General features: G+C 44.2%; 1 protein-coding gene across 2 annotated transcripts in view; it reads left to right on the top strand.

The window, feature by feature from the left end:
• Window positions 1-17,974, top strand: part of LOC140194776 (collagen alpha-1(XV) chain-like) — a 333,668-nt gene extending 315,694 nt beyond the window's left edge. For both annotated transcript variants that reach the window (XM_072252059.1, XM_072252067.1), the window contains 2 exons: window positions 12,828-12,940; window positions 15,349-17,974. In XM_072252059.1, the coding sequence (XP_072108160.1) occupies window positions 12,828-12,940; window positions 15,349-15,568 (333 nt within the window). In that variant the 3' untranslated portion in view covers window positions 15,569-17,974. The remainder of the gene's footprint in view (window positions 1-12,827; window positions 12,941-15,348) is intronic.
• The last annotated feature ends 349 nt before the right edge of the window (window positions 17,975-18,323 follow it).

Raw genomic sequence — 18,323 nt, 5'->3', positions numbered from 1 at the left:
CAGTCAGCGTTGAACTCAATGGAGGATTCCCTGAGGGATCCCAATCTGGACTTTTCCCTCGGGGTTTACTCCTGAAGCCTTCTCCACGATGGGGTATAGCTGCAAGGAAGCGGATGTCTAAAGCCAGAGTTTTCCCTCTCCGAGATGAGCTGCCAGCCACGTCTGAAGAAGCCCATCTGCCCGAGGCGACTGGTTTTAAGGTGACAGTAACCCACCTTTGCCCCTTCTCCTGTCAGTAGAAACAGTCTGCCAGGCTGAGTAGCTGAGCCCCAGATGAAGGCCAGGAGCTGGACTTGGTTGTCAGAGGCCACTTGAGACGCACGCATTTAGGAGCTCAACCCAGATCCGTGTGAAGTGGTTCATTTTGGTAGGTCAAATTTGAAGACAGAATGGTAAAACTCTTGGCAGTGTGGAGGATCAGAGAGATCTTGGGGTCCATCTCTATAGGACACTCAAAGCTGCTGTGCAAGTTGACAGTGTTGTTAAGAAGGCGTATGGTGTGTTGGCATTCGTCAACCATGGGATTGAGTTCAAGAGCCGTGAAGTAATGTTACAGCTATATAAGACCTTGGTCAGACACCACTTGGAGTCCTGTGCTCAGTTCCGGTCACCTCACTACAGGAAGGATGTGGATACTATAGAGAGAGTGCAGAGGAGATTTACAAGGATGTTGCCTGGATTGGGGGGCATGCCTTATGAGAATAGGTTGAGTGAACTTGGCCTTTTCTCCTTGGAGTGACGGAAGATGAGAGGTGACCTGATAGAGGTGTATAGATGATGAGAGGCATTGATCATGTGGATAGTCAAGGGCTTTTTCCCAGGGTTGAATTGGCTAACATGAGGGGGCGTAATTTTAAGGTGCTTGGAAGTAGGTACAGAGGAGGGTGGAGGGTGCGTGGAATGCACTGCCAGTGACAGTGGTAGAGGCGGATACAATAGGCTTTTTTACATGGTACATGAAGTTTTGAAAAATAGAGGGCTCTGCAGTTGGGAAATTCTTGTTCTGGGTGATGGGGGTCCTTAATGAGGGCAGATGGAGTTCAACCTAGATAAGTGTGAGCTGCTTCATTTTGGTAGGTGAAATACAAAATATAGTACAGTATTAATGGTAAGACTCTTGGCAGTGTGGAGAATCAGAGGGATCTTTGGGTCCAAGTCCATAGGACACTCAAAGCTGCTACACAGGTTGACTCTGTGGTTAAGAAAGTATATGGTGCATTGGCCTTCATCAATCACAGGAAATCTGCAGATGCTGGAAGTTCAAGCAACACACATAAAAGTTGCTGGTGAACGCAGCAGGCCAGGCAGCATCTATAGTTAGTCCTGACAAGACCTTTCGTCAGGACTAACTGAAAGAAGAGCTAGTAAGAGATCTTCTTTCAGTTAGTCCTGACGAAGGGTCTCGGCCCGAAACATCGACTGTACCTCTTCCTAGAAATGCTGCCTGGCCTGCTGCGTTCACCAGCAACTTTTATATCAATCACGGGATTGAGTTTAGGAGCCGAGAGGTAATGTTGCAACTATATAGAACCCTGGTCAGACCCCACTTGGAGTACTGTGCTCAGTTCTGGTTGCCTCACTACAGAAAGGATGTGGAAACTATTGAAAGGGTGCAGAGGAGATTTACAAGGATGTTGCCTGAATTGGGGAGCATGCCTGATGAGAATAGGTTGAGTGAACTCGGCTTTTTTCCCTGGAGTGACGGAGGATGAGAGGTGACCTGATAGAGGTGTATAAGATGATGGAAGCATTGATTGTGTGGATAGTCCGAGGCTTTTTCTCAGGGCTGCAATGGCTAGCACGAGAGGGCACAGTTTTAAGGTGCTTGGAAGTAGGTACAGAGGAGACGTCAGGGGTAAGTTTTTTACGCAGAGAGTGGTGAGTGTGTGGAATGGGCTGCTGGCAACAGTGGTGGAGGCAGATACAATAGGGTCTATTAAGAGACTTTTGGATAGGTACGTGGAGCTTAGAAAAATAGAGGGCTATGATCAACCCTAAGTAATTTCTAAGGTAAGGACGTGTTCGGCACAGCTTTGTGGGCTGAAGGGCCTGTATTGTGCTGCAGGTTTTCTATGTTTTTATACCACCTTTCTGAGGCATTGCTCCTTGAAGGTGTCTTAGATACTACAAAGGCTAGTATCCATGATGGAGCTGACTAATTTTACCACTCTCTGCAGCCTACTTTGACCCTGTGCAGTAGCCCAACCCACCCCCCATACCGGATGGTGATACAGCCATTGTACATGATAGAAGGATGAAAAGAGATGACGAAGGGTCTCGGCCTGAAACATCGACTATACCTCTTCCCAGAGATGCTGCCTGGCCTGCTGCGTTCACCAGCAACTTTGATGTGTGTTGCGTGATAGAATTCTTCTTGGAATTCTAAGACACCAATCACTGAACGTTATCCTACTCCACGACTCGGCATTTTTCATTTTACTGCACATAATTCTGGCTGATACTTTATGTAAAGGACAGAGAAGCACCAGAAAGTCAAGACTGATCATGTCAGGGTTTCTAGCTAGGGTTTCTTTATGTTTCAGAAAGGCTGAGTGGCGAGGGAGGGTCACCAGATAGAGCAGAAGTAGATGACATCAGAAGTGCTGAGAATGTGAATCTGCCCTTACGTTGGGATGGTTCAAGAGAACGGCCTTCAGGGCAGGCTGGACAGGCACGCAAAGGGGAAGGGAAAAGAGGATGGCAACGATTTATTTTTTGGGTGGTGGAGTGGAGATACATCTCTATCAAGGGAGATGCAAGGCACTCCTTCCCTCCACTAGCCTTCAGGTCATCCTTGGGCAAGGTGTAGCACCTGTTTCGCCCCTCGGTCACGTGGAGACTTGGGAGCAGGTGGTGGATGGTTGTATGAGCAGCCAGAGCAGATCACAAGTCCTGGTTATGTGACCACTGACACCAGGCAAGACAATCTCTGAAGAGTACTGATAATGGCTGGGGTCACCTATCTTGTAAAGACACTGCCCAGAAGAAGGCAATGGCAAACCACTTCTGTTGAAAAAATTGCCAAGAACAGTCATGGTCACTGTATCCTGATTACCTACGTCATACAACATGGCACGTAGCAAACAAACAATGTCATTAAAGTAAATTGTGAAAGCTGGTCCCAGAAATACTCCTAGTGAAACTCATTCCACTCTAGGATAGAATAGAACAGAACTTTATTGTCATTTCCCAAGGCAATGAGATTGTGGTGCTACTCCAGTCCATGCAAAGCATATATTTACAATGCATGCGATACAGCTTAGTTAAAAATAAAATTCATATATTTACAGTCAACAAATGACTTTGATAGTCCATAACTATCAAAGTCACTTAATTAAAAGAGAGGTGAAAATACCAAGGTAGTGTATCAGAAACACGAGAAAATCTGCAGATGCTGGAAATCCAAAGCAACACACCCAAAATACTGGAGGAACTCAGCAGGCCAGACCTGATGAAGGGTCTCGGCTGGAAGCATAGACTGTTTACTCTTTTTATAGATGCTGCCTGGCCTGCTGAATTCCTCCAGCATTTTGTGTAGGTTCCAGTAAGTACAAGCCCAGATGAGACAAAAGTCATTGATGAGAATGGCTTGGACCCAAATGCAAGGGTAACCATGGCAAGGATTGAGACACGGTTTCAAACTGGATCGAGAATCTGAGCACAAAACCAACACTAGATGAAATCACAAATAGGCTTACGATTGAGCGCCGAACATCAGTCCAGGTGTTCCTTAAATGCTCAGTCCTTGCTGTCCAAAATATTAGCAGGTCTGTCCTGAAACTTTAAAGATACTGCACCAGCTATCCGTACTCTGGGGAGTCAGAGCATCTAAACTTCAGAAGCTCATGTAGATGGGTGCATGTCGTGACACCAGAGCCATCAAATGCTCCTCATATCATCATATACACCTCTGTCAAGTCAAAGATTCAAAGGACCTTTATTACAGACAGAATACAACCCTGAGATTCGTCTCCCCACAGGCAGCCACGTAACAAAGAAACAGCATGGAATCCATTCAGAAAACATCAAACACACGAAGTACCAAAAAAAGAGCAGAAGATGCAAATGACAAAAAACAAGCCAATAGCACGCGGAATATTAAACATCAAACTGGAGTCCTTGAAGCAGTCTAAGAATGTACAGTTCAGTTCAATTCAAGTTAGCCCTGTGTCATTCGTTAACTGCAGACCGCACAGTGCCCCGATTGAAATAACACAAAATAGCAATTTTAAAAATGCGTATCCGGAAACCAGAAACACGTCTAACATGAACTGCAGCGTTCTCGAAAATCTAGTCCAATCCACAAAGTGCACCAATCAGTCACTTTTCATCCTTCTATGAAAATATGGATAATGCAAATTGGAATTTCACACAATGGCACTTATTGAAAAGCAAAGTCCAGGGAGAATAAATCCTACCCCACCTACTGTGTATGATTACATGCTCCACCAGACAATGCAGGACAATGTGGGCACCCAAGATAGCCTGATATTCCCAATGCCATTTGAAGTGCATTGAAAAGTCTTTAAGGCCGAGGTGGAGGTAAACTTCAAAGGGACTGAAATCTATAACAGAAGGATAAGACCACAAGACATAGGAACAGAATTAGGCCATTTGGCCCATCGAGTCTGCTCCACCATTTCTTCATGGCTGATCCCATTTTCCTCTCAGCTCCAATCTCCTGCCTTCACTATGTATCATAGAAACATAGAAAACATACACACAATACAGGCCCTTCGGCCCTCAAAGCTATGCCAAACATGTCCCTACCTTAGAACTACCTAGGCTTTACCCATAGCCCTCTATTTTTCTGAGCTCCGTGTAGCCATCCAGGAGTCTCCTAAAAGACCCAAACATTCTTACCTCCATCACCGCTGCCAGCTCTCACCGCTCTCTGTGTAAAAAAACTTACCCCTGACATCTCCTCTGTACCTGCTTCCAAGCACCTCAAAACTATGCCCACTTGTGCTAGCCATTTCAGCCCTGGGAAAAAGCCTCTGACTATCCACACGATCAATGTCTCTTGTTATCTTGTACACCTCTATCAAGTCACCTCTCATTCTCCGTCGCTCCAAGGAGAAAAGGACGAGTTCACTCAACCTATTCTCATAAGGCATGCTCCCCAAACCAGGCAACATCCTCGTAAATTTTCACTGCACCCTTTCTATGGTTTCCACATCCTTCCTGTAGTGAGGCGACCAGAACTGAACACAGGGTCCTATATAGCTGCAGCATTACCTCTCGGCTCTTAAACTCAATCCCATGGTTGATGAAGGCCAATACACCATTTGTCTTCTTAACCACGCATTCAACCTGCATAGCAGCTTTGAGTGTCCTATGGACTCAGACCCCAAGATCCCTCTGATCCACCACACTGCCAAGAGTCTTACCATTAATACTACATTCTGCCATTATACTTGACCTACAATAATGAACTACCTCACACTTATCTGGGTTGAACTCCATCTGCCACTTTTCAGCCCAGTTTTGCATCCTATCAATGTCCCATTTTAACATCTGACAGCCCTCCACACTATCCACAACACCCCCAACCTTTGTGTCATCAGCAAATTTACTAACCCATCCCTCCACTTCCTTCATCATTTATAAATATCATGAAGAGTTAGGGTCCCAGAACAGTTCCTGAGGTACATCACTGGTCACCAGCCACCATGCAGAATATGGCCTATCTACAACCTCTCGTTGCCTTCTGTGGGCAAGTCATTTCTGGATCCACAAAGCAATGTCCCCTTGGATCCCATGCCTCCTTACTTTCTCAATAAGCCTTGCATGGGGTACTTTATCAAATGCTTTGCTAAAATCCATATACACTACATCTACAGCTCTACCTTCATCAATGTGCTTAGTCACATATTCAAAAAATTCAATTAGGCTTGTAAGGCACGACCTGCCTTTGACAAAGTCATGCTGACTATTCCTAATCATATTATGCCTCTCCAAATGTTCATAAATCCTGCCTGTCAGGACCTTCTCCATCAACTTACCAGCCACTGAAGTAAGACTCAATGGCCTATAATTTCCTGGGCTATCCCTACTCCTTTTCCTGAATAAGGGAACAACATCCGCAACCCTCCAATCTGCTGGAACGTCTTCCATCTTCATTGATGATGTAAAGATCATTGCCAGACACTCAGCAATCTCTTCCCTCGCTTCCCTCAGTAGCCTGGGGTACATCTCATCTGGTACTGGTGACTTATCCAACTTGATGCTTTCCAAAAGCTCCAGCACATCCTCTTACTTAATATCTACATTCTCAAGCTTTTCAGTCCACTGCAAGTCATCCCTACAATCGCCAAGATCCTTTTCCGTAGTGAATACTGAAACAAGGTATTCATTAAGTACCTCCGCTATTTCCTCCAGTTCCATACACACTTTTCCACTGTCACACTTGATTGGTCCTATTCTCTCATATCTTATCCTCTTGCTCTTCACATACTTGTAGAATGCCTTGGGGTTTTTCTTAATCCTGTCTGCCAAGGCCTTCTCATGGCCCCTTCTGGCTCTCCTAATTTCATTCTTAAGCTCCTTCCTGCCAGCCTTATAATCTTCTAGATTCATATCTTCACCTAGTTTTTTGAACCTTTCGTAAGCTCTTCTTTTCTTCTTGACTAGATTTACAACAGCCTTTGTACACCACGGATCTTGTACCCTACCATCCTTTCTATGTCTCATTGGAACGTACCTACTCAGAACCCCATGCAAACATCTCCTGAATATTTGCCACATTTCTTTGGTACGTTTCCCTGAGAACATCTGTTTCCAATTTCTGCTTCCAGGTTCCTGCCAGATTGCCTCATAGTTCCCTTACTCCAATTAAACATTTCCCAAACTTGTCTGTTCCTACCCCTTTCCAATGCTATGGTAAAGGAGATCGAATTGTGATCATCCCATCATGTCCTGACCAATCAAGAATCTATCAACCTCTGCCTTAAATACACATAAAGACTTGGCCTCCACAGCTGCCTGTGGCAAAGAATACCACAGATTCACCACCCTCTGGCTAAAGAAATTCCTCCTCAACTCTGTTCTAAAAGGATGCACCTCCATTCTGAATCTGTGACCCCCAGTCCTAGACTCTCCCCCCATAGGAAACATCCTCTCCACATTCACTCTATCAAGGTCTTTCACCATTCAATAGGTTTCAATGAGGTCACTCCTCACTCTTTTGACTTCTACTGAATGGCCCAGAGCCATCAAACACTCTTCATATGATAAGCCATTCAATCCTGGAATCATTTTCATGAACCTCCTTTGAACCCTCTCCAGTTTCAGCACATCCTTTCTAAGATAAGGAGCCCAAACCTGCTCACAATACTCCAAGCGAGGCCTCATCAGTGCTTTATAAAGCCTCAATATTACATCCTTGCTTTTATATTCTAGTCCTCTTGAAATAAATGCTAACATTGTATTTGCCTTCCTCACCACAGACTTATTCCGCAAATTAACCTTTAGGGAATCCTAAACAAAGACTCCCAAGTCCATTTGCACCTCAGTTTGTTATACTTTCTCTCCATTTAGAAAATAGTCAGCCATTTCATTACTTCTACCAAAGTGTATGACCATACACTTCCCAACACTGTATTCCATCTGCTATTTCCTTGCCCATTCTCCTAATCTGTCTAAATCCTTCCGTACCTCTCTACTTCCTCAAAACAACCTGCCCTCCACCAATCATCATATCATCTGCAAACTTTGCAACAAAGCCATCAATTTCATCATCAAAAATCATTGATATATAACATCAAAAGAATTGATCCCAACACAGACCCCTGTGGAAGATCACTAGTAACTAGCGGCCAACCACAAAAGGCTCCCTTTTTTCCCATTCTTTGCCTGCTGCCGATCAGCCTCTGCTTTCTCCATGCCAGAATTTCTCCTGTAATACCATGGGCTCGTAGCTTGTTAAGCTCCTCACGTGTGGCACCTTGTCGAAGGTCTTCGGAAAATGCAAGTACACAACATCAACCTATTCTACTTTGTCTATCATGCTTGTTACTTCCTCAAAGAAAGATTTTCCCTGACTGTGACATATTTTATCATGTGCCTCCAAGTACCCTGAGACCTCATCCTTAACAATCGACTCCAGCATCTTCTCGACCACTGAGGTCAGACTAACTGGCCTATAGTTTCCTTTCTTTTGCTTCTCTCCCTTCTTGAAGAGTGGGGTGACATTTGTAATTTTCCAGTCTTCTGGAACCATTCCAGAATCTAGTGATTCTTAAAAGATCATTTTCCAGCCCGGATAAAGGGTCTCAGGACAAAATGTCGACTGTTCTTTCCTCTCCATACATGCTGTCTGACTTGCTGAGTTCCTCCAGCATTTTGTGTGAGTTACTCTGGATTTCCTGTATCTGATTGATGAGGGGCTCAGTTTCTAAATTGGAGTCTGTGTTATTAAGTCTCACTCTAGAGACTTGGAACGCTAGAATGGGAGGGCGTCCCTTTAGATCAGTTTCTAAATTGGAGTCTGTGTTATTAAGTCTCACTCTAGAGACTTGGAACACTCGAATGGGAGGGTGTCCCTTTAGAACAGAGATGAGGAGGGATTTCTTTAGCCAGAAGGTGGAGAATCTGCAGAATTCATTGCCACGGGCGGCTGTGGAAGCCAAGACATTGGGTATATTTAAAGCAGAATTTGGTAAGTTCTTAATTAGACAGGGTGTCAAGGGTTATGGGGAGAAGGCAGGAGAATGGGATTTGAGAGGGATAATAAATCAGCCTCGAAGGAATGCGCCAAATAGCCTAATTCTGCTCCTACATCTTATGGTCTAACACTAGACTACAGGTGTGCTGTACAAATAAACAAACACCCAGAGAACCGCAGAGACCTTCTCTCCCCTGCTTCAAAGTGGTTTCATGGGCTGGAATTAAAGTAACTTTCTTTCCTGTTTGGTTGTCTTGCTATTGTCGCTGATTTAACCCGTGATTCGGAAGTTCAAAGTTCAAAGTAAATTTATCACAAATGTATGTATATGTTACCCTCTACTACTTTGAGATCCATTTCCTTGCAGGCACTTACAGGGAAAAACAAGACATCTAATAGAAACTTACAAAAAAACTATACACGAACGAAGAATGACAAACAACCAATGTGCAAACGTGACAAACTGTGCAAATACAAAACAGTACAGGGAACATGAATGTAAAGAGTCCTTTGGAAGTGAGGCTGTAGGTCGTAGAATCAGTTCAGAGTAACGGTGCAGTGGTTCCTGTACTTCCTGCCCGATGATAGAAGTGAGGATACGAAAGGGAAACCACGTTAATGTGGCAGTTCCTCGGGCAGCATTCGTGAGTCAGCCATGATTCCTGAGGGGGGCTTGAAACCTTAGCACCTTGACTCCAGAAAAGTTATCCATGCCATTTCAGGGACCTGTTGGTGAGGGGTAATAACTGTTCCTGAACCTGGTGGTGTGGGACCTGAGGCTCCTGTACCTCCTTGTCGATGGCCTGGATGGTGAGGTGGGGGCTGGAGGAGAGGTCGTTGATGATGGAGGCTGCTTTCCTGCTTGTTGAATAGTGTCATAGAGACATAGAGAAGTACAGCACAGGAACACAATAGGATGTTCCTCAGCCTGCATTAGGAAATCAGCTGCAATTCCAGAGGGGAACTGGAACACTCAGAATTTTGACTCAGACAAATACTCAAACCCAGTAAAGGAGACTCGGGCCGGCAGAAAACATATTGCTTAATATCCACATATTCTTATTAATGTTTACAGAACAAAGCCAAAGATATTACTTAGCCTGCTTAAATCATATCACTCCAGCTCAAATTACCAATTACGAAAAGCTGTACCGAGCCCCAGTCAATACAGAGACGGAAATGAAACACTTTGGGGCTGAGCTGAGTACTTGAGTTCATCTTTGAGAATTATTCAACTGCTCGGTTTGCATAAACAAGAGATTATGTTTCAGACAGAAAGATGACTATTTAATTAAATAAACTATGTGTTTCCATTTTACTTGCCTGATGAGCAACGGCAACAAAATACTGTGAGATAAGTGGAAGTCCTTCATAACACAGGTTTTTTTTGTAAACGGATATTGTAACGAGGAGGGGAAATCTGCATGTCCAACATGGAGCTGCAGTGGAATGGTACTGATTATAAGACCAGAAGACACAGAAACAGTAATAGGCCATTCAGCCCATCAAGGCTGTTCTGCCATTCGAACAGCTGATTTATTATCCCTCTCAACCCAGTTCTCCTGCCTTCTCTCCATAACCTTTAATGCCTTTCATTAGTCAGGGACCTATCAACCTTTGCTTTAAATGTACCCAATGACTTGATCTCCACAGCCATCTGAGGCAATAAATTCCACAGATTCACCACCACACGTTGGGCACGTGGCCAAGTGGTTAAGGCGTTCGTCTAGTGATCTGAAGGTCGCTAGTTCGAGCCTCAGCTGTGGCAGCGTGTTTGTGTTCTTGAGCAAGGCACTTAATCACACATTGCTTGAGTCTGTGCGAGGAGTGGCGCCCCACACAGACTTCCAATCTGCGCCTTGTAAGGCATGAAAATGCCCGATGCAGGCCTCTCATGGTCTGAGTCGACGTTCCCTCCCCCACCACCCCTAAACATAGAACATAGAACAGTACGGTGCAGGAACAGGTCCTTTGGCCCACAAAGTTGTGCCGAACTAACTAATCAAACGGCCAACTCAATGCTGTGTAAAAAACTTGCCCCTCACATCTCCTGTGAAATTACCTCCTCTCAGCAAAAATGCATGCCCTCTAGTATTAAACATTTCAACCCTGGAAATAATATACCGTCTGTCCTTGCCTCTTACAATCATATAACCTCGATCAGATTTCTATCAAACCTGGCTAAAGAAATTCCTCCTCAGCTCTATGGTAAAGGGGCATCCTTCTATTGTGAGGCTGTGTCCTCTGGACTCCCCCACTGCTGGGAACATTCTCTGCCCGTCCACTCTGTCCAGGTCTTTCAATATTCGACAGGTGGAGCACACAGTCCGTGCTCTATATCCACACTCCTTCAGACTTAGACTTTAATTAAACTTAAATACACAGGCAAACAGGCATCATGGGAGGAAATACTGCAGCGCCATTAGTGCAGAAAATTAAAGACACCTTTCCGGAATAAATATTTTAGGTTAGATTATGAAGACACACAGTCCTCTTTTATTGTTATTTAGTAATGCATGCATTAAGAAATGATACAATATTTCCTCCGGTGTGATATCACAAAACACAGGACAGACCAAGACTGAAAAAACTGACAAAACCACATAATTATAACATATAGTTACAACAGTGCAATAATACAATAACTTGATGAAGAAGTCCATGAGCACAGTACAAGTTCAAAGTCTCTCAAATGTCCCACATCTCACGCAGACGGGAGAAGGAAGAAAAACTCTCCCTGCCATGCCGACCACGGTCCGACTCTGAGTCATCCGAAAACTTCAAGCCTCTGATCAGCTCTCTGACACTGAGTACTGAGCGCCATCTCTGTCCGAACAATTCGACCTCAATCTCGGTCGCCAACAGCAAGCAAAGCCGGGGATTTTGAGGCCTACCCTCCGGAAGACTCCCGACCACGCAGTAACAACAGCAGCGAAGGAGCGTTTCAGAAAAATCCTCCGTCAAATCAGAATTGTCCACAGCCCCTATTTAACGGATACAATATCATTTTTCACTGGAGGGCTGCACACGCGTGGCGCACTGCTCTCCCTCCTCCCGATATCTGTCACACAGCCGCCTATTCCTAGAGGGACAGCACTGTGGTGTAGTGGTTAGCACAATCGCTTTACAGCACCAGCAATTGCTGACTGGGGTTCAATTCCTGGCACTGTCTGTAAGGAGTATGTACTTTCTTCCCATAACTGTGTGGGTTTCCTCCAAGTGCTCCAGTTTCCTCCTATATTCCAATAATGCATGGGTGAGTAAATTGTGGGCATGCTATGCTGGTGCGGAAGTGTGGCAACATTTGTAGATGCCCCCAACTCAGCCCTCGCTGATCTGATTTGACACGATCGACACATTTCGTTGTATGTTTCCATGTTTTTGTGTACATGTGACCAACAAAGATAATCTCTTCTTTATCTTTCCTGTCATAAATATATCACCAAAAGTGTTACAATGACACAGAAGATATGGAGAAGGGTTCCTTAGGGTAGCATTATTTTTGCTGTTTAGGTGCAGCCTGTAAGTGAAGAATTTGAGTAAGTACAAAGGATCGGGAATTAAATTGTGCTTGTAGTCACCTATCTGAGGTGAGTTAGAGCTTCTGGACAGAAGAGGAAGTCTGGGAGAACCTGTCACTTTGCTATCTTTATGGAGGAGTCATTTCTTCCAGTGTGGATCAAAGTTCAAAGTAAATTTATTATCAAAGTCTATACATACTACCTGGAGGTTCATTTTCTCGTGGGTGTTCACAGTAGAACAAAGAAATACAATGGAATCAATGAAAAACTACACAAAAGCTGACAAACAACCAGTGTGCAAAAAAAGACAACTGCAAATACAAAAAAAAGTACTGAAAACAGGAGTCCTTGAAAGCGGGTCTGTTGGAACTGGAATCAGTTCAGAGTTGGGGTGAGTGAAGTTCAGGAGTCTGATGGTTGAGGGGTAATAACTGCTCCTGAACCTGGTGATATGGGACTCATGGCTCCTGTACCTTCTTCCCGACAACAGCATTGAGAAGAGATCAGGAACAGACAGGTGTTTTTTTTATTAAAATGATTGACTAAAATATTGTTAAATAGGAGCAAGTGGATCTCAAGCTTCCACCTCCTAGAAAACAGAAAACTAATTTGGGTTAATAAATCCCACTTATCTTTGACAGGGAGAAGTGCTTTTTGATAGTTGGGAATCCATCTTTAAACACCATGCTACTTTCAACACCAACGTCCCTATCTTCTCCTTCGATGGAAGAAACGTCATGAAGGATTCTTCCTGGTAAGATCTCCCGTGAAAAATCAAGTCAAATGCAAGGAACACCATTTTTCTTATGTAAAAATCTTCTTTAATTATTTAACATAATTAAGAGCAAGGAGATATAACTTTAAGGTGATTGAAGCAAAGTATGGGGTGGATGAGAGGTAAGTTCTCTACACGGAGAGTGGTGAGTGCTGATGGTGCTGGTGGAGGCAGATGCATCGTGGACAGTTAAGAATTATGTATGATAGGCATATGGATGACAGAAAATTGAGGGTTGAGGGGAAAGGGTTAAATTGACCTTCGAGTAGGTTAAAAGGTCGACACAACATTGTGGCTGATGGGCCCAAACTGTGCTATGTTCAAACATTGTTGACCTCGGGGGGTATTAAGTCTCACACACAGAGCCATTCATAGAAACATAGAAACATAGAAAATAGGTGCAGGAGTAGGCCATTCGGCCCTTCGAGCCTGCACCGCCATTCAGTATGATCATGGCTGATCATCCAACTCAGAACCCTGTACCAGCCTTCCCGCCATACCCCCGATCCCTTTAGCCACAAGGGCCATATCTAACTCCCTCTTAAATATAGCCAATGAACTGTCCTCAACTGTTTCCTGTGGCAGAGAATTCCACAGATTCACCACTCCCTGTGTGAAGAAGTTTTTCCTAATCTCGGTCCTAAAAGGCTTCCCCTTTATCCTCAAACTGTGACCCCTCGTTCTGGACTTCCCCAACATCGGGAACAATTTTCCTGCATCTAGCCTGTCCAATCCCTTTAGGATTTTACACATTTCAATCATATCCCCCCTCAATCTTCTAAATTCCAATGAGTATAAGCCTAGTTCATCCAGTCTTTCATCATATGAAAGTCCTGCCATCCCAGGAATCAATCTGGTGAACCTTCTTTGTACTCCCTCTATGGCAAGGATGTCTTTCCTCAGATTAGGGGACCAAAACTGCACACAATACTCCAGGTGTGGTCTCACCAAGGCCTTGTACAACTGCAGTAGCACCTCCCTGCTCCTGTACTCGAATCCTCTTGCTATAAATGCCAGCATACCATTCCCCTTTTTCACCGCCTGCTGTACCTGCATGCCCACTTTCAATGACTGGTGCATAATGACACCCAGGTCTCATTGCACCTTCCCTTTTCCTAATTGGCCACCATTCAGATAATAATCTGTTTTCTTGTTTTTGCCACCAAAGTGGATAACTTCACATTTATCCACATTAAATTGCATCTGCCATGAATTTGCCCACTCACCCAACCTATCCAAGTCATCCTGCATCCTCTTAGCATCCTCCTCACAGCTAACACTGCCACCCAGCTTCGTGTCATCCGCAAACTTGGAGATGCTGCATTTAATTCCCTCATCCAAGTCATTAATATATATTGTAAACAACTGGGGTCCCAGCACTGAGCCTTATGGTACCCCACTAGTCACTGTCTGCCATTTTGAAAAGGTCCCGTTTATTCCCACTCTTTGCTTCCTGTCTGCCAACCAATTCTCCACCCACACCAATACCTTACCCCCAATACCGTGTGCTTTAAGTTTACACACTAATCTCCTGTGTGGGACCTTGTCAAAAGCCTTTTGAAAATCCAAATATACCACATCCACTGGTTCTCCCCTATCCACTCTACTAGTTACATCCTCAAAAAATTCTATGAGATTCGTCAGACATGATTTTCCTTTCACAAATCCATGCTGACTTTGTCCGATGATTTCACTGCTTTCCAAATGTGCTGTTATCACATCTTTGATAACTGATTCCATATGGATACAGGCCCTTCAGTCCAAGTATGGGCTTTATGGTCCAGGTGCCTAGCTAAAACATCAGTTCAGCACAGTCTGGATGGGCCGAAGGGCCTGATTTTATGCTCTACGACCCTAGGATCAGAAACAGGTTTATGACCTCCAACAGATGTTGTGGCACAGTATGTAGTGGTTAACACAACGTGTTACAGTACAAGTGACCAGGGTTCAATTCCCGCAGCCGCCTTTAAGGAGCTTGTACGTTCTTCCCATGACTGCGTGGGTTTCCTCCGGGTGCTCCAGTTTCCTCCCACAGTCCAAAGATGTGCCAGATGGTAGGTTAATTATGCATTATAAATTGTCCCGTGATTAGGCAGCATTAAATTGGGGGATTGCTAGGTAGTGTGGCAAGGGCCAATTCCACACTGTATCTCAATAAATACATAAATAAATTTATTGTTTTGTGGCAGCAGTACAATGCAATAAATGAGAATTAGTTAAATTACAATAAATAAATATGGTGCCAATTTAAATATAAGTAGTGTTAACGGAGAGTAAACCAGTGAGGTGGTGTTCATAGACTGTTCTGAAACGTGACAGTGGGGTGTTAGCATATCATTTTCATCTGGTGCCTTACACTCGGTTGTGGTTTCCCTCTCGTTTTGAAGGCCCCACAAAATAATCTGGCACGGATCCAGTGAAAGAGGCAGCCGCGTCCCTACCAATTACTGCGGGGCATGGCGCTCGATGGACATGAGCCTCACCGGCAACGCCTCGCCGCTCTCTCGTGGGAGGCTCCTCGCCCAGCACTCATACAACTGCGCAAACAGCTTCATCGTTCTTTGCATCGAGAACAGCTACTTCCATGATCACAGAAGGAGAAAATGACGGCCTGCACCTGTACAGGAAAGCTCGGGAATTACAGCAGGCTCATCGCCAAAAGTGGCACATTTTTACTTCTAACAAAATATATCCAAGTGGGACAATGTAAATAGTGCTTTCTGATGAGATCGGCCATTGGCAAAAAATGGTAGCCAAAGATGACATACCTCAAAAATCTGCATGAGTTGTCTTTTTAGTAACAAAACCGACCCTATTGGATCTAAAGAACTGATCTCACACAGCTTCTCAATCGTTGGTGCTAGTGAAAAGTAATTGAGATGGGACTGCTGTTAAAATGCCATATTTATAACCGCTATTAACCCCACTTGTGCAAATTACAATTTAGCCAGTTTGGTAAATGGGAAGATTTGCTGAGCGTTGACTGGCCACTGTGTACAAGTTCAAGTTTACTGCTATTCAACGGTAGACATGTATACTGCTAAACAAAACAATGTTTCTCTGCGACTAAGGTGCAAAACACAGTACATGTATCGCATCTATTAGCTAAGTATGAGTTTCCAGCCATCGGAGTGCACTGCAGTTTCCTTTCACATGAAATCTTTTTGAATCCAGCCTCCGCAAGGAAGGATCTTTCCTCCTCCTCCCCCTCCAAAAAAAGCCCGCAGCGAATAGAAATTAATTTTTGTTCTTTAAATCCGCCATCGCCGTTGCCGAACAGTACAACTCTTTAAAGTAACGATCAGTGTAAACCTATGCACCGTTTTTACTAAACTATCCATAATGTTATTCCATTTCAATATCTCAATGTTCATAGACGTGCATTTTCTGTACAAGAAAACCCAGAGCAACACACATAAGAGGCTGAAGGAGCTCAGCAGATCAGGTAGCCTCTTTTGCAAGGGTTCCCAACCCTTTTTACACCATGGACCAATCCCATTACACAAGGGGTCCGTGGAGCCCTGATCTATTGTCTTCCCCCTACGTTGTTTCAGTGGGAGGGAGAATATCCCACACCCAAAGGCTTCACTAGCCACAAAGTATCAGCTGGAAGTTCAAAGGGAACTGGTTTTATTTCCTGAAGACTGGTTCTTATTTCAGTGAAACCACAGTTACTGTATTGATACTATCATAACCCCAGACTGATCCGTAACACCTACCTTACCAGGTAGCACGTGGCCAGCAGATGGAGTTTTCCCAGTGGTAGGAATACCCTGTTGTTTGGTTCGTTAACTTGATACAGGATGCAATCCTCCTGCTAACAGCCAATTTAAACACAGTTCCCCCACCACCATTCCACAAAACGGCGCAGAGGAAGTTTCAGAACCGGATATGGAACAGTACAGCACAGGAACAGGCCTTTCAGCCCACAGTGTGTGGAATATTGAAAAGTAAATCAAAACCCTCCCCAAATACTAATCCCTCCGACCTACACGATGTCCATATCCCTCCATCTTCCTGATATTCATGTGCTTATCTAAAGGTCTCTCAAAATCCTCTAATATATCCGCCTCTCCCACCATACCAGGCAGCACATTCCAGATATCCACCACTTTCTGAGTAAAAACTTATCCCTCACATCCCCTTTGAACCTACCCTCCATCACCTTCACTGTATGCTCTCTGGTATTAGAGATTCCTACCTTGGAAAACAGACACTCCCTGTCCACTCTATCGATGCCTCTCATAATCTTATAAACGTCTGTCAGATCTCCCCTCAGCCTCCACCATTCCAGCTAAAACAGTCCAAGTTTTTCCAGCCTCTTGTGATAGCACATGCTCTCTAAACCAGGCATCAGCCTCGTGAACCTCTCCTGCACCCTCTTCAAAGCCCCAACATCCTTCCTATTGCGGGCCAACCAGAACTGTGTGCAAAACCCCAGATGTGGCCTAACCAGAGTTCTATGAAGTAGCAACATAACCTCTTGAGTAGATCATGTTTAAAGACTTGGAACTTTTAAATGGCAGCTTTTCAACACAATCACTCCCGCCGCAGATTTAGCCAATTTACACTGAAGATCAAGTCCACTGACACTGCAACTGTAGTCCATTCACGTCACATTACCCCTCTACAATGCAGTTAGTCACTTTACGCTGCAGGTTTAGTCAATAAATTCCCTCTGTGCCGTCTGTGTACTGCACAAATTTGTGTACAATACAGAATTTTAACAAATCTTGTCCAGGTTCATGGCACTCACTTTCCACACTGAATCAATTTACCACACCGATTTAGTTTGTTTACGGTGGAATTTTACAATGCAGAATTAGATAAATTTCACATTTCACAATCCTGAAGCATTCCATTTAGACTGTGGGTTATGTCCATTCAGTGCAACTCAGTTACCACACCAGTGAAGTAATATTTGCATAGAGCAACGATTTTATAATATATGAACCAAATGTCTAAATCAGATTGTATTGAAATGAAGGATGTTTCACATGCTGAATAAAAACTTAATACATTTTTTTTTGTAAATTATTGCTCTGTCTGATTTTTGATCTGGGACAAGGTACTGGGGAAGAGGGAAGAAGTTTTCAGGTTAATTGGTGCAATAAAAAAAAGGCTGCGGGTGCTGTACGTCCAAAACAAAAGCAGAACATGTTCAAAGCACTCAGCGGGAGGAGAATGTATAGTGTGAGAGATTCGGAAGGAACTCCTGCAACGTCAGGTACAAGAATAAACAGTCCATGTTTTGGGCTGAGATCCTTCATGAGAACTGGGAAGGAAGGGGAAGAAGCCAGAATAAGATGGTAGGGGTTGGAGGGGTGGGGGGACAAGCACAAACTACAAGGTGATAGGTGAG

Source organism: Mobula birostris, chromosome 1, assembly GCF_030028105.1.
Source record: "Mobula birostris isolate sMobBir1 chromosome 1, sMobBir1.hap1, whole genome shotgun sequence".
In the NCBI taxonomy this organism is placed as follows: Eukaryota; Metazoa; Chordata; class Chondrichthyes; order Myliobatiformes; family Myliobatidae; genus Mobula; species Mobula birostris.
This window is presented reverse-complemented; position numbering and strand designations above follow the sequence as displayed.